This window comes from Odontesthes bonariensis, chromosome 3 (assembly GCF_027942865.1).
Source record: "Odontesthes bonariensis isolate fOdoBon6 chromosome 3, fOdoBon6.hap1, whole genome shotgun sequence".
Taxonomy (NCBI): domain Eukaryota; kingdom Metazoa; phylum Chordata; class Actinopteri; order Atheriniformes; family Atherinopsidae; genus Odontesthes; species Odontesthes bonariensis.
In genome coordinates this window covers 25,727,391-25,742,766 of record NC_134508.1, presented here as the reverse complement: position 1 = coordinate 25,742,766, position 15,376 = coordinate 25,727,391, and the positions used below count along the sequence as shown (strand labels likewise).

Sequence of the window (15,376 nt, the reverse complement as noted above, 5' to 3'; positions counted from 1 at the left end):
AAATATGTCAGCAGTTTAATACAATCTAAATACTTCCCGTAATAATAATATTTTCTGTGTGTGCTCATTGAGACAAGATAGCGTGCCGTTGTGCTGAACAGTGCCTTAGGAGTAAGAAATGCACGCAGAAGTGAAAGATGAAGTTTAACGTTACATCAAAGCGTGCAGGATAAAAAGAGCCAAGTTTCGTCTTTAAAGTTGCCGGTTTCATGCACCCGTTACTCTTCAGGTCTCAGTGCCTTCATCCATGCTTCTGTATCTGACCTGCAGTAAAGGAACAGGGTTTATAGCTGCCAACTTTTTAAATCATAGATCATTAACATTAGATTAGCCGTGCTCTCATTTTACCTTGTGAGTGCAAGTAGTATCACGGCCGTGGGATGTCCCGTCTGACTTTGAGACAGATGCAGCAGAAAGGATTCTGGAGGAAGTCCCAGGACTTCAGTCTTCAGATGTTCAACAGTCACATGTGCAGGGAAGAGAGCGTGATCCGACACTATGAACCGTTGATCCCTGAACATAAGGCAGAGAGACCGCCACAAGATAGTTTTATGGCCAAAGCACTGAAATCATTAAGCAGCCATGAGGCTCAAATATTGCTGGTTTGGATTTTAGGTTTATATCATCTTGCAGCTGTTACGACAGCAAAAGAATATAAAAAGGTTTAAAACTTGTGTAATAATGAGAAATCCAATCTTGAGTGCGTGGCGTAGTACTTTTTAGAGGAGATGACCAAAAGGTCATTGAAGAGGTGGAGGTAGACGCTTATGAAAGACATTTTTGAGCTGGAAGTGCTCTCCAGGGTCAGCCGTTTCATGGGTCCTTGGAGGACCAGAAAACGTCTGCTTACGATCAGAGGAACTGACTGGATGGAAAACAGAGGCACTCGTTAGGATTTTACTGCTCCCGGCAGGTTACATGTGAAGACTCTCAAGTTAAGAGTGAGAAATGAAAATACCTTAACGTTGCCAAAATCCAGAAGCATTTCCAGGCAGACCAACTCCTCAATTTGTTTCATTTTTCTGACCCCCTCGTCACACTCCGTCACAATCTGGTCAGCATAAAACAGCGGTGGAAGGAGTACTCAGTGCCATCAGTTTTTTGTTTTAGGAATTCGGCAATATTAGTTTGTAAGTGGAAAAAACTAAACTTTCAAGGACAATATCATTCCACAAAGTCTTATTCATTGTAGTGAAATATTGTGGAATCCATCATTTTTAGATTCAATGTGATGAATAAACACTACCTACTCATGACCTGGTCTGTAAATGCAGCCTTTGTCCAAGCAATTATTTTGTTTACACTGATATGTAGCTGTTTCATTCCCTTTGGGGGGAAAATAAAAAAAAATTATCTCTGAAGTCTGATGGTTTCTCAATTTGTCAACTTCAGTTTTCAAACTGCAAGTAACAAGTCATTCAATGAGAAAGGAGGAAAAAAAAAGTATTTGAAATTAAACTAAGTAGGAGGGAAAAGTAGACAGAAAATGGAAAAAAAAAAAGAAGCGCCTCTATTCACTTCTGTCACAGTGTGACTGTACAGAGATGAATACCATTACCTTGTGGATGGCATCCATTGCTTTTTTAAGATTCAATGCCGAGTCAGAGTCTGGATCAGTCAGTTTCAGGATGCTCTAAAATGAAAGAAAACCCAACAGAAACTTCAGCTGAACCAACAACAACAACAAAAAGATATTTAAATGCTCTCATTTTAAAAAGGGATCAGCAGTTAACCTGGAGCAGAAGTTTCATGCGTGTAATTCTCTGGAAGGGCAGGACCAGGAATGACTTGAGGTTTTGTCTTTGACACACTGGGTCACGCTCAAGTTTCTTTATTGTGAGCAGAAAGTCTCCGTTCTGTTGCCTAAAGGGCCAAGTGAGACTGTTAATGTGTAATGACAAGCTGATTCTGCAGAGCACAAGCAGCGATATCAACTGCAGAACAGACTTACAGCAGCCGGTTGATAAGGGATTCTTGGTACATCATGTTAGTCACATACGGGACATAGAGGCAATGAAAATCTCGGCAGTGCTTTAGAACAATGTCGCCAACCTGAGATATAACCACGCTCTCTCCTAGTCGAGTTTCCAGATCCATAAGAAATCTAGAAGACAAGGGAGTCCAACTAAATCATCCATATGGTCGATTTAAAAAAAATAAATTAATTAATACAAAGCAGTATTTACTCACCTTTCACTGGCCGTCTTTACGTGGCAAATGTTGGAAAACAAAACATGATGCTCCCTTTTGGACAGAATCTTCTTTAGTGCCTTTGATGCATGGAAATGCTTGACTGCCACGCCTAGGCTCTTTAGGTAAGACGCTTCAGAGCCAATCAGCTCAAACATCGACTTCAGGGAAAGTAAATGAGGAAAGCAATGATTCTACTGCACAAGAATGAAAGGACTGGGGCTGACTCAGTCTTCAGGACTAACTCACTGACAAACTCTGTGCTCTGTGGGGGACACAGCATGCAGGATACCTTACTGCTGAAGATGCCATGCTACAAAATTAATTTTGAACCCCTTTGACTACTTTATTATTTCATATGATTCACAAAGAATCTATAAACTACAGCAAAAACAAGACCAAATGTACCCCCCCCCCCCCTTTATTTAGGCGTCACCTGCATCTCAAAGCAAATGTCTTGGTATGTAATGAGCCTTTCTCAGCGAGGCATAAAACTGTACCCATCACACACCTCCTGAAGGAAGACCTCTCCATTTGTCAAGCTACTGAGCAGGCCAGATGCCTTCACCTCCTCCATATCTTGCCAGAGGGTGCAAGAAGTCACCCGAATTGGTCGAGGTGAGGATAGAGTTACATCGGGAGGGCTTGGCTGAGGTGATATGACATCAGAATGGCTGCAGGGGCTCAAAGGGGACTGCAGGCTCTTAAGATATTGGAGATTTATCAGTTCAGACACAAAACCTCCTTTGAGTCGATGCAGATCATCTCTCACAGCCTGCAGGCAGTAGTCTTGATACAGCGGGACTGCACAGTAAAAGGAGGGGGCAGATGCTTTACATTGCATTTAAAGGTTCACTTTCCAGTGACTGTCAGGAGGACTCAAGAGTCAAACTTACAAAAATGCATGTACTTTGACTGGAATGACACAATCAGCGTTTCTTCCTCAAATGGATCCTCTACCCTGAAGAAGAAGAAAAACAAAAAAAAAAAAAAGCCACATCAAGTTAGCAGTAAATCCTCTGCCAAGACGCACGCATTTACGACCCATCTTACGTTTCAAGACTTTTATCCTCATAACCCAAAGGCGACAAAGTGGAGTCATCTTCCTGGAGTCCAGGAGAAGAAAACAGTGCCGACGAGTGTCTTTTCAAATCCCACAAATGCATTGCCATCGACTTTAGAGCTGAGGAAACGTCTATGGGAGGACTAAGACAAGACAAATTTACTCGTTAAGACTCTTACATTGAAAACGGTCTTAATTAAATCTTTTATCTGCACTCTGAGCTGCTGTGGGTCTTACCCGTAATCCTCCACCTGGTTCACGGAGTCACTGCTCTCATCAAGGCCTTTTTCCAGATGAGAAAACCCTGAACAAATCTCCTCACTTGTCTTCATGGTTGGCATTTGTGACTCAAAATTGTTCCCAAAGGAGGACCGCAATATAGAGATAATGCCATCACTCAAACAGTGACTGTTGTCTTCTGTGAAATGTGCCATAATGATTTATTCTGGTACAAAAGGCAGCTAAAACTTATTTTACTCTGAGCACAACTACGGACACATCCTTCAACTGCCTAGAAAAACATTCAGACTAATTAGTGTGAGGTATGTGCAGTCTGAGCTCAGCAGCAATCACAAAAACTAGAGGCAGGTGTGATTGTTCTTCCAGCACAATCAAACATGGTCTAAAGGCAGCCTTGGTTGTATTTTTACGTTGCAGAGAAGCTAAGTCATGGCTCCAACAAACAACTAGATTTATGATTGAGTGTTTCACATCTTGTTTCCAACTAATCATCAATCTAAAGCTTCAAATAAAGCTCCCGTTGCATCAAGTGCAGCTCGCTCGAGATGAGATAAATCACAGGATCTATATTCATGTTTGAAAAAAAAAAAAAAAAAAAAAGAACTCCAACTCACACAAATTATACAAATACTAGTTTAATTTTATTTTGCAATTTAAAATTCCATATAAGATAAAAGTAAATAATTCAATCTGCCTGAACATTGTTGGTATGACTCAAATAAAGCCATTAAAAGCCTTGATATATATGACGTAAATGACAAAACTTGACTTCCATCAATGGCCATACTCAAAATGAAAACGGATGTTTTCAGATTCGAACACACTACGGTGATTTGACACAAAATAAATGGGTTTCCGAACAGGAACTACAAACAGTTTTGTTATCTACACATGGCAAAGCTGTCAAAAGGTGAAAAAAAACACATACGGTACAAGATACCTTCTGTATTAGACATACTGAATCAAAGAATGCCATCTACTGTCACAATTCAACAAATGTGCTTGGCATTTTAGAGCAATTCTGATTGAATTTAAGGGGGGGGTCCACTTAGCTGTGGAAAAATATTTGCAAACTTGTTAAAAAAAATATCATCTTAATTGCATCAGTTTTTTTTTTTGGTTTTTCTTTACTACGAGGCTCTGACTGAAGGGGTTACAAACACTAAAAATCAGCCTCAGGGTTTATCAGCCACTTGCCTCAGATACCTCGATTTGAGTAGGATTCACACTGCTCAGTTTGAGATCACCGTGTTGATTAAACGGCCAATTAAACTATACTGTAATAATAGTTTTAGAGCATATGAAATGTGAAAGTATGATATTCAGTGGTTCTAGAATCAACCAGAATTTTTTATATCGAGTCAATGTTGGGCAACAAAACGAGAAGACGATCAATCTATGATACCGAATTGCTAAAAATAAAATAAAATAAAAAATCCAATGAAATGGGTGGGCACCCAAAACATCTGCATGCAAACACACCTCACATATCTGTTATAGCCAGAAAAGTATTCCCAGTTGTCCCGTTTGCTCTCGGATATTCTCTATGACAAACCAAGACACAGCATTTCCCTGTGGCTTTTTATGTGCTCCCTTCTGAAAAGGGACTGAGACATCTGGATCAGTAACAAGGTATAAATAAGACAGATGCTGAGTTGGGAAGCTGGGGACTCGCATGATTGGTTATGAGCCTAGGTGGGCACAGTGATACTGCGGGCCAGAAGTGCCAGCAGAGCAAGCTCCACAACCCCTTGGGCCCGTTCGAGTGCCTCCACAGCCTCCCTGGCAGAAAAGCCTGCTGCCTGGATTCTCTGGATGTGCTCAGCTGGAAACTGTTCAACAAAGGGACGCGGCGAGGGAAGGAGACGGGCTGGAGATGAAGGCTGGGGGGCCTGAGTGAGAGGAGGAGCAGAGGAGGACGAGGAGCTGGAGACCTCCTCCGGCGAGCCCGCTGACAGAGGGCTGAGGAGACTGTCTCTGGTGTTGGAGCCAGAGGCTTGTCCATCTGAAAAACCTCTCCCACGCTGCCCCTCAGGTGGTTCCCTGAACTCAAGGTCCCCAACGGGATCAGGAGGAACCTCTGGCTCAGGCTGAGAAATACTGATGTTACTGGTCCTGTCGCGCCTTCGCTCATCGGAGACATCTGGACACTGCGGTGGTTCTTGCCTCTCTGTGGTATCTGCTGTGCCTCCACCCAGATGCTCATCCTGACCAGAGAGGTCAGGCACAAGCGACTGAGATGGTTCCTCATCAGACACGTCATTAGCATAGTTGGCTTTGGCATCACTTGTTTCTGCACCAGCTGTAATGGAAGAAGGGTGAGTAGTTTCGGGTGTTGGGGTGTGTGACTTGGGGGATTCTTTGTCTGAGTCGTGCTGGAGTGGATATGATGGGGAGCAGGAGGTGCTGCGGTTTTGCGACTGAGCACAGTTGTTGGATAAAAGCAGCTCATGAAGCTCCATCAAAGCAGCTGCCAGCGAGGGGATGTTGTCAGAACTGGAGCGGCGATCTCCGTCAGGCTGGTCCTTCTCAGAGGACACCACACTGCAGGAGGCAGAGGGAGACTCCATGTCAACTGAGTTGAGTTGGCCAGGAGACATGGGACAGGCCTCTCTGGTATCAACTGTTTTGGACTCAGTTGCCTCCTGCTCCATGGGCTGAACAGGGGAGAGTTCCTCCAGTGTAGTGCAAATAGAGCTTTTCTCCACCTTTTCTGATCCAGAATCCCCCTCTGTGGCATCAGGTTGTACCTCCCCCCCTGGATCCTGGGATGCTGTGGACATGTCTGGATGAGGGGAACATGTACGGAGAACATCTGTCGAGGGACTGGGTACAGGGAGCACATCAGGCTTGTTGCTATGGAGGGGCAGAGGGCGAGTGTGGACACCCTGAGGTGGAGAAGCATCCTCTGCTGGGGATGAAGGCCGAGGAAGCTCTGGGAGGCCAGGTTGGCCCTTGCATTGCCAGGTTGTCGTGGCCTGCTCCAAGGTGGCCGGGGCACACTGGGAGCGATCCGGGATCGGGTTCTCGGGTTGGCCACAAGAAGGGCTTTGGGAGGGAGAGTCGGGCGAGGAGGTTTGGTGTAAGGTTCTGGGTAATGTAAATGGTGGGGGCTTCGGTGAGGTAGTTTGTCCATCTGCAGTGTCTGTTGTGAGAGAAAATATCACCTGTAATCAAACTTCAAAGAAGCACCCGGATGGGGTTCACGTACATTCAAGTTTAGATAGCTGCAGGGAAAAAAAATGATAATAGTTCAAATTTCCTCACTGAAACTTGAATACTCTGCACAGATAATCAATGAATTTTGATACTTTTTCATCTGATACTTATTCAGAATAAATGTGTGAATAAGTAAAAACAAAAGGTACAACATCTAACCAGCAGCAAAATAACAGAAAAAGAAAAGAAATATATAGCAATGGACTTAGCACTGGCAATGGACTTGTGAATTTGCAGTACCTGGTTGGTAGGGCCCTCTCCAGCTGTCTCCAAATGCATCAGTGCTGTCCTGCTCAGGGATTAGGGCACACACCACACATCATGCAAAGGGACGGAGAAAGTTAGCAGTCACACACAGGGCATGCAACCAAACTGTGCGCCTTTTCACACACTCAAATGTGAAAAGTGTTGTTTAAAAATAAAAAACAAAAAGCTTGAGCCTGAGTCAAAGAGGTCATAGTGTAATCATATGCGCCTCACTAAACCTCAGAGGGCCTGAAGAAGGTCACATCAGGAGAATATTTGAGTATTTGAATCATAACAATGATCAGAATTTAAATCGAGACCAAATCAATGTTCAAACTGTCAGCTGATTAAGGGTCTTTTCTCCTGGCTCCACCTGTGCCTGAATTCACTGAAGCATCCGAACATTTTCACCAATAACAAAGACAAAGTTGGAATTTCATCACTACATTACGCCTCGAGTAGGATTTAAGGTGAACACTTATTTATACATTTAAAAATTCTGAATGCTACACACTTCACGCTGGTAGTAAAACACCACTGGAGCATTTCACATTCATGGCGTTGGCCTAGAATCAAAAGCCGTTTCCACACACGCACTGGAGTTCTGAAACATTCCAGAGGTGTTCCCCAGCTGTGGCTTGTGCCACTGCAAATGTCTGCCACATTCGTTGCTTCTTGTGGGGATTTTCCACCCAGTCCCCTTGTAAAATCTCAAGAGCATCAGCGTTAGACACAACGTATGATTGTGTCAGCAAATATTTTGAAAGCATTGGTGGCTGCCGTGCGAGTGAGCAAGCGAGAGAGCGTGTGTTGGCGAGACTTTGTCCTTTCTGCTGACCCACGCCCTGTACGCTCTGGACTTCCTTTTTCCCGCACCCCCTCACGCAGAAAGCCTCCCGCTGCGGTGCGGCTGTACGGACATCCTCCTGAACATCTCCGGTGTTCGTGTGTGAAAACGGCGAATGGGAGTTAATTAAAGCTGATTAGTTATACTGATGGCACTACTGTCAGTTACTGTTGTTTTATTTTGTCCAACCAAACACAAGAAAAGCAGATTAAAGTAGATTAAATATTTTTTACTGGCATAACTTCCTCTAGACCCTCCCTTTAACATCTTATAATTCACAATTACAGGACCCACCCCACCCAGGTAAAACGGAATAGAGATCCTTTCACCAGTGACATAAATGAACCACAATCATACAGAAAAGTATAACATTCGTTTTCCTTTTCAATTATGGTTTTATGCAACTAATATCTCTCAACTTCCTGACCTCAATTCATTCTAAAGGACATTCAAAGTGCTGAGGTGATGACATGAAGTGATCATATGACTGAAAAATTCAGATGACTGCATAAATGGGGTCGAGAGTAAGAAGCTTTACGTGGCACATGCAAATGTAGCTCCAACAGAGCGGTAAAAAGCTCAGTGAACAACAGGCTAAAGTGCAGAGACTGGAGACAGCTTCTTACCGCTCTCCTGTATGGACCTCTGAAGCGCCTCCGCCAGTTCTCTGTCAGCAATTTCTTCTGGACGGGCATCCTCATGCCCCTCTGCTCCGTACGCCAGGCGGGCGCACTCTGGCAGCTCGGCCTCAGGCAGGAAGCGTGTTTCAGTGCCGGTGGTGCCGATGACAACCACGTTCTTCTTTAGGTCGATTGAACACTGCCAGAAAAACATGACAAAATGAGGCTTCGGCATAATGTGAAGAGAAAACAGAAGTCCTTTACGATTTATTCATTCCAGTCTCATGCTGTAATGCACACTGTGCTCAGGTGGAATGAGACACACCTGGTGTCTCTTCAGCATGTCCAGGCCAAGCAGCATGTCCATTGGCTGGTCTTCTAAGATGGAGAAAGAACAAGGAAGAAAGTCCCCCTCGATTTGGACCTGAGCTGGAAACATAAGGTGAAGACGAAAAAAGTTTCAAAAAGAAAATTAACTGATCAGGTTTGGGAAATCGGCTCTACCTATCTGGGGCCAGAAAGCACATGACAACGTGTCTTTGTGTGCGGTTTTAAAACATATGCTGAGTTGTGAGCTCAGTCTGTGTGGATATTTACGGACTTCTTCTCAAGCAGGCTGAATGACATTGTACAACAGCTGATTTTTAACCACAACTCTCACTAAGGAAGCCCCGTTGCTTGAAAGAGGAAATGTCTCGAAGAAGAAGAAGATCTGCTTTCCTATTAAGCTTGTACGATCATCATGGCCGACATGGCTGAGGCACACGGCTGAACATAGAATAACAGATCATCATATCTTAATGTGTTTCAAACTGGTCTGGTGTTGCTTGGAGTAATGGTCAGCTGTGCTTTTACTAGAATATTCTGACACCCACCCAGATGAACTCTGCCAATGATCTTCTGAGTGCCCACTCCTTTGGCGATCCCGGCCCAGCGTCGATCCACCAGCCGCATAATGTTACAGCGCTCTGCGCACGCTTGGCTCATGATGGTCATCTGTGCTCCTAAAATTTGAGGAACATGAGAAAAATTATTTTTTTTATTTTTCCCAAACTCAACTTATAACTGGATGGAAATCATTAGAGGTCATTAAAAGGAAAAAAAACAAACAACCGAGCTACATGCTAACATGCTTTGTGTTAATTCAAACATACAATAAAATGATCAATACTTTGAGGATTAACTGATGCAGAAAGATCCCTTGGGCTCTTTCTGACCGTAATTACCTAAACTGCATAGATTAAACATGTTGTTGCTTGGCCTTTATGTATTATGCGCTCATTTACAAGCATGCAGACATAAGGTCAGGTGTTGAAACTAAGTAAAACTACATTCTAATGTGAAGCCCGTCTTTCCTCGTCTGAAATTTAGCCTGATGAACATACGATTAATCAAAATTAGCACAGAGCAGTGACATGTTGCCACCGCATGATGTGGATTGGCTCAACTCAACCCTTCATTTCCCCCTCCTGACGGTATCCCCTCAGTATGGGCAGGTCCGCTGCTTACCAACACTGAGCTGTGTAAGAAGAGACAGCGCACAAAACCGACTTGTGGTTTCTAGAGCGGTCGCTGCACTGCGTGAGTTTGCGACCAGCTCAGAGAACACAAGCGTCTTACGCTTTTCAGAATGAGCACAACAACCGTGTGCTACAGAGCTCACTGCTGCGTACCAAGGACGCTGTTGCTGCACCTAAAGGTGCTACTGCTACTGAAAAGTCCCCGTTACGCATCGCTAAGTCGACAATGAAGACCATAAAATGACAAAGAAATGTAAATAAATATAAATCAAGCCATTCTAAACCGTGAAATGGAAAAGGGCCATGTTTGAAAAAGTATCCTCTGCTCCTTTCATTGTCAAAATCTAAAGTATTAAAACCACATTAAAGTGCAAAGTTGTGACAAAAGTGCTTTTCTAATCATCTTTTTAAGTACACAGAAAAGGGCGACAACAATTATTTGAACATAGTCAGGAACATGATAAAGGAGGGATTGCAGTGCTTGTTAAAAAACTGGGGGCTGCATAAGTCCTCATACTGATGTAAAATCTGTTGGGGCCACAGAATCTCAACTACTACACAGCCCATCTACATTTGTAGAACCATTGTGCTCCTGCTACAAATATCAGGATATAATGTCCGTTACCTGAGTCAACAAAAGCTTTCACAGGGTGGCCATTGACTCTGCAATTAATGTACAGCATGACCACTTGTCCAAAGCTTTCTGGGGCCTCCTCCATTGCGATGGTCATGTTCTCTTCTACGTTGTGCTGCCTGGAATAATCACAAATCCAACAATAAGACATGGAAAGCCAATGCATGCTGCCTGTAAGTAGTAAACAAGTGGCTTTGTATTCCTGCATTTTTATTTACAGTAAATCACACATGCATGTGACCACCTAGCGAGACGTAAAAATAAAGGGTATTACAAATTTCTCTGTGGTCAGCGGTCTCTGAAAAACCAGAGCTATTATGTTGACTGTTTAAATGGCTTTTTTAATACCTAATGTCCTCTTCAATCTTTGCCTGGGCGTCAATATCAAAAGGATCAGCGGTCAGAAGTCTGATTCTCTCTTGCTCCCTTTTGGCTCGATCCTGCTGTTGCTCCAGCAGCACTTTGGTGAAACGCTCTAAAAGAAACACAGTCACACAAACGTGAACGATTCATATCTTATCAAACGACCTTTGACACAAACTGGGGCTTAACGCATCAATGTATTTTGGTTCACCTAAATCTCCGCTCAACAGGGCCTCGGCGAGTGGAGGGTTTCGCTCTTTGAGGAGTGAGAGCTCGTGTGGATTTGATAATAGCATCTGCTGAAGTAAGGCGGGGTCGTCCAGGCCCTGAGGAGAGGAGCCACGAAAGGCCACTGGCGTGGAAGGCTGTGTGGCAAGCTGCTGCTGTGGAGCCTGCGACTGCGAAGCCTGAGGCTGTGAAGCCTGTGGCTGCGGAGCCTGTTGCTGCGGAGCCTGTTGCTGCGGAGCTTGTTGCTGCGGAGCCTGTTGCTGCGGAGCCTGTTGCTGCGGTCTTACGGCACCACGATGACTGGTTGAAGAGGAGGTGCCCGGGACTGTGATGGAACGAAAGTCAATGTGGGGCAGACCTGAGGAGCAAAGTGAAAAAGAGGTGAGAGGTTAACATGTCGGGAACCTGTCCAAACTGATAATTAAAGGGATAGTTCGCCTCTTTTGACATGAAGCTGTATGACATCCCATATTAGCAATATCATTTATAAACATTGACTTACCCCCCGCTGCGTCCTGTGAGCCAAGTTCCAGCCTCGTTTTGGCGTTGACGAAGGTAGTCCGGCTAGTTGGCTGGGGTCCCGAAAATAAAGCGTTTTGCTTCTCAAAACAATATGCGTTGAAAAGAGTAATACATTTGAATCACAAAATCGTTGCCCAGGAAAAAGTCAGACCTCACAATCGCTTGGCGCTATTTCTCTCTCCCTTCGTATCACTACGGGCTGTGTAGGCCGTGCAGACCGAAGTGCAGACCGAGCACTCCCCTGCTTCCGAGCAGTAAACACCGTAACAGGTGCAGCTATCGGCAGGTGGCTGAACGCATTGATATGAAGGGAGGCAAAAATAGCGCCAAGCGATTGTGAGGTCTGATTTTTTATGGCTAACGATTTTGTGATGCAAATATATTACTCTTTTGAACGGATATTGTTTTGAGAAGCAAAACTCTTTATTTTTGTGGCCCCAGCCAACTAGCCGGACTACCTTCGTCAACGCCAAAACGAGGCTGGAACTCGGCTCACAGGACACAGCAGGGGGTAAGTCAATGTTCATAAATGATATTGCTAATATGGGATGTCATACAGCTTCATGTCAAAAGAGGCGAACTATCCATTTAAGCAATATTTTGTTTTCGCTTCACAGTATTGCTTCATTAGGTGCCAACAGCAAACATACAAATCAACTCCTTTGCGTTCCTGTAAACTGAACTGACTTTCCTCATACTTCATGTAATTCAAACAAACACACTTATTACCTGGGAAGGCTGGCTGAGTCGGTGGTGGCCTTCTGTCAGCTTGTCGGAGCACCACCACATCCCCATCCCTTACGCCATAAGTCCCCAAGGCACGAGTAGGGTCTTTAAGGGTCTGTTCTACATAAGTGATCTGTAAACAAAAATATTCAGAAAAAGTTAATTTCACAATAAATCAACCTGCTGAAGATTCCCAAGTCCTTACTCGTTTAGTGTTAGATGAGGACATGATTTTACATCTGTCCAAAGATGCCATGTTCTTGTTAAATTTCACCTGTTAGAACCTGATGAAAATAGAAAGCGTCCCTCTACTCCAGCCCAGATTATTATCTGACTACCTACTTTCTTGATCTTTCTCACAGTGTCAATGCATCACCTTTATTTTCACTTTCTGTTTCCAGCGTGCCCACTCATGCAAATATAAATCCCACTAAAACCCACTCAGTTTTTTTTGCCATGAAAAAAAAAAGGAGAGAAATTATGGCCTAAAATGGCTTGGTTAGACTCTACATCTTACTTTCTCATTCAGTGGACAGTGATATCTAAAGTATTACTGGGCCCCGATCACATTTCTGCCAGGCAGCTACCTCAGTCAGTCTGGACTGGTTCCTCTACATTAAAAATACTGACCTTGTTATTCTGAGTCTGTAGGCGGTGCTTTGCTGATTCAAAGCAAAAATCCCCAGCCACAGCATAGATGGCTTATTTTGTCTCACAAACCTTAAAAACATCTTATGGGCATGTCTGTAAAAGCTATTAGGAGTGCACAGCAGGGTGGCAATAAATGACTACTGTAATTACTAATAAACCTGCTCATTAAGCCGGTGGTTTGGTCTAAAGAATGTACACAAATTATGCTTGAGGACACTTAAAATCTAAAGCACAATGTGACACCACAGAATTGTTTCTTCTCTTCAACCAGGAGCTACGGACAGCTAAAAGTTTCCATCCTACAGTGGCGCTCAAATGCAGTAAACTCAGGGGCTGGACTAGAAAATGACTACTAAACCTGGAAAGGTGACCAGTCAGTTGAAACACGATTTATTTTAAACAGTATGCAATTCTGGCCCAATCCAACAGAAGCTGGCACCATGAAAAACAGGCCTAGAATAAGCTTATTATTAGTTTAGACTAGACTAGTTTTTGCACACTTGCAACTTCAAAAACTGCTCATTTGCAGGTTTTAGGTTGCATCAATTTTTCAAACAACACAGCATCATTACTAACCTGCACCCCCTTGTACTTTTCTCAGACTAGGCTGACTTTTACTTGAGGAAAATGTCTCATTAACAACGCTCTTAATAATAATTAGTCCAATAATTGAGGATATTCGCAACCCAGTGCTGTATTTGAGAGTCAAAAAAAAAAAAAAAATCTATCAGCTCCATTTACAGTTAACTAAAACACAAATGCAGTGAACGTTTCCTTGATGCAACCCTCAACCCGTGTGTTTGAGCTGGGGGAAATTTATTGAGACAAGTATTTACATTTCAATTGGCAAACTAACGTTTCCCTTAGCCTTCATTTGCCAGCAGACACACTGTGGTTTTCATAAAGTCCCTAGTGATTTGGTTCACTATACCATCTAACTAACGCTACATCTCCTTGTTTATTTTATCTTAACAGGCAGTTCAGCTAAACAGACACTTAGCTTAGTAAGTTTTCCATAAAGTTGACTTTCAGTTAAGTCAAGCCTACCCACAATGTTCGTAATCATTACTAAAACACGTGAGGAACTAGTCGGAAAATGTGTCTGTTGTTGATAAGTCGTGTTTCGCAACAGCTCATATGTCAAATCACCACAAGTTCCGATTCATGCTACGTTAGCTGTTAGCTATATTAGCTCCCCGGCTACATCTAGAACGGGTCTTGCCTGGATTTCTCCAGCAGGGATTCCTGATTCCAGTTCACAAAGTGCTACAAAGTCTCTCAGCTCCAGCTCCGGGGACACATCGAGGGCGAATGTAGTTTCAGGACGATCCCTCGGCGCGCAGAAAACGGTGACCAGCATCGCTTTTTTTGGGAGGGGGACAGGATCACTGGACAAACCCTATGTAACAGAATGCGGTTAATGTAGTTTCTTGTATCATAGAAGAAAACACGCAAAGTAGCCGGGTTTCTCTCCAAATTTAAGCGTGTGTTTCAGTAAAAGGCGGATCCAAATTGAAAGCACAACTAAAGCGAAAGTCGGTGACTGCTTAGGACTTACTAGGTAAACGCCTGATGTCACAGTTTCTCTTTTAACAACAACAAAATAACATATAAGGCTCAACAGTGCCGCATCTTCTTCAGCTTGTTTTTCGACACGTCGTATTACAAGTCGTCAAGAGGTGCCTCCTCCTTCTTCTTCTTCTTCTTCTTCTTCTTTTTCTTTTTCTTCTTCTTTACGTTTGTTGTTGGTTGGCAAACCAGCTCAATGGCGCATTACCGCCACCAATCTGACTGGCGCATGGTGAAGAAAGGCTTTTAAAAAAACATGCTTGATAATGATCATACTGTATATTTTGCTTCTGTTTTCCCCGTAAGACCTGCAAATGTAAAATTGAGATGGTTTGCCCCTCTTAGAGTCTGAAAAAGAGGACTTTTTTGTGCATTGTATTTGCCACAGTGAAACTGTCTTATGTTTATTACAATAAGGGCATTCTCCAGTAGGACATTTACTATTTTACTAAATGTATATGTATGTATATGTATGAGTAATGCTGGAGCAACCTATCCTCAGATGAGTAACAGTATTGCCCTTCTTTTTTTAGCAGCCCTCTTTCCAACTATCACCAACATGTTTTCCAGTATCTTGAAGATAACTGGAAACGTTCAGTGCTAAAAGTTCAGACAACACATTGTCAGTATATTTATTTTGATTGTTGCTCTAATGAGGGACAAGTTGAAGTAAAAAACGAGACAAACTTAAAATAGATGTGAACGCAAGGTAGATGTGATATGCAAAATGTATTAATT

General features: G+C 43.3%; 2 protein-coding genes across 5 annotated transcripts; both read right to left on the bottom strand.

The window, feature by feature from the left end:
• Positions 1-13: 13 nt before the first annotated feature.
• On the bottom strand, positions 14-2,379 carry LOC142377295 (rho guanine nucleotide exchange factor 19). Its single transcript, XM_075461253.1, has 8 exons — positions 2,191-2,379; positions 1,952-2,104; positions 1,734-1,863; positions 1,559-1,633; positions 959-1,051; positions 717-865; positions 349-513; positions 14-264 (listed from the first exon to the last, which is right to left on the bottom strand). The coding sequence occupies exons 1-8, from the start codon at positions 2,346-2,348 to the stop codon at positions 219-221; spliced, it is 969 nt and encodes a 322-aa protein (XP_075317368.1). The 5' UTR covers positions 2,349-2,379; the 3' UTR covers positions 14-218.
• A 1,733-nt stretch (positions 2,380-4,112) lies between these two features.
• Positions 4,113-14,776, bottom strand: ddi2 (DNA-damage inducible protein 2). Of its 4 annotated transcripts, XM_075461251.1 has the most exons (11): positions 14,628-14,775; positions 14,292-14,468; positions 12,422-12,551; positions 11,154-11,528; positions 10,928-11,054; positions 10,571-10,698; positions 9,301-9,429; positions 8,751-8,854; positions 8,432-8,624; positions 6,953-7,001; positions 6,588-6,638 (listed from the first exon to the last, which is right to left on the bottom strand). In XM_075461251.1, the coding sequence occupies exons 2-10, from the start codon at positions 14,427-14,429 to the stop codon at positions 6,991-6,993; spliced, it is 1,335 nt and encodes a 444-aa protein (XP_075317366.1). In that variant the 5' UTR covers positions 14,430-14,468; positions 14,628-14,775; the 3' UTR covers positions 6,588-6,638; positions 6,953-6,990. The 4 variants fall into 4 exon arrangements, with proteins under 4 accessions (XP_075317363.1, XP_075317364.1, XP_075317366.1 ...); XM_075461248.1 differs by lacking the exon at positions 6,953-7,001 and having other exon boundaries at positions 4,113-6,638; positions 14,628-14,774; XM_075461250.1 differs by lacking the exons at positions 6,588-6,638; positions 6,953-7,001 and adding an exon at positions 7,008-7,972 and having other exon boundaries at positions 14,628-14,776.
• Positions 14,777-15,376: the final 600 nt, after the last annotated feature.

Bases quoted from the DNA above. Each gene is read 5' to 3' on its own strand.
- ddi2 (XM_075461249.1), bottom strand. From the start codon at position 14,429: ATGCTGGTCACCGTTTTCTGCGCGCCGAGGGATCGTCCTGAAACTACA. The intron at 10,699-10,927 runs GTATTAAAAAAG...TGATTATTCCAG, and splicing joins AAGATTGAAGAGGACATTAG to GCAGCACAACGTAGAAGAGA. The intron at 9,430-10,570 runs GTAACGGACATT...CTCAAATTTTAG, and splicing joins GAAAGCTTTTGTTGACTCAG to GAGCACAGATGACCATCATG.
- LOC142377295 (XM_075461253.1), bottom strand. From the start codon at position 2,348: ATGTTTGAGCTGATTGGCTCTGAAGCGTCTTACCTAAAGAGCCTAGGC. The intron at 1,634-1,733 runs GTTAACTGCTGA...CTTTCATTTTAG, and splicing joins GCATGAAACTTCTGCTCCAG to AGCATCCTGAAACTGACTGA. The intron at 265-348 runs GTAAAATGAGAG...CCTTTACTGCAG, and splicing joins ATACTACTTGCACTCACAAG to GTCAGATACAGAAGCATGGA.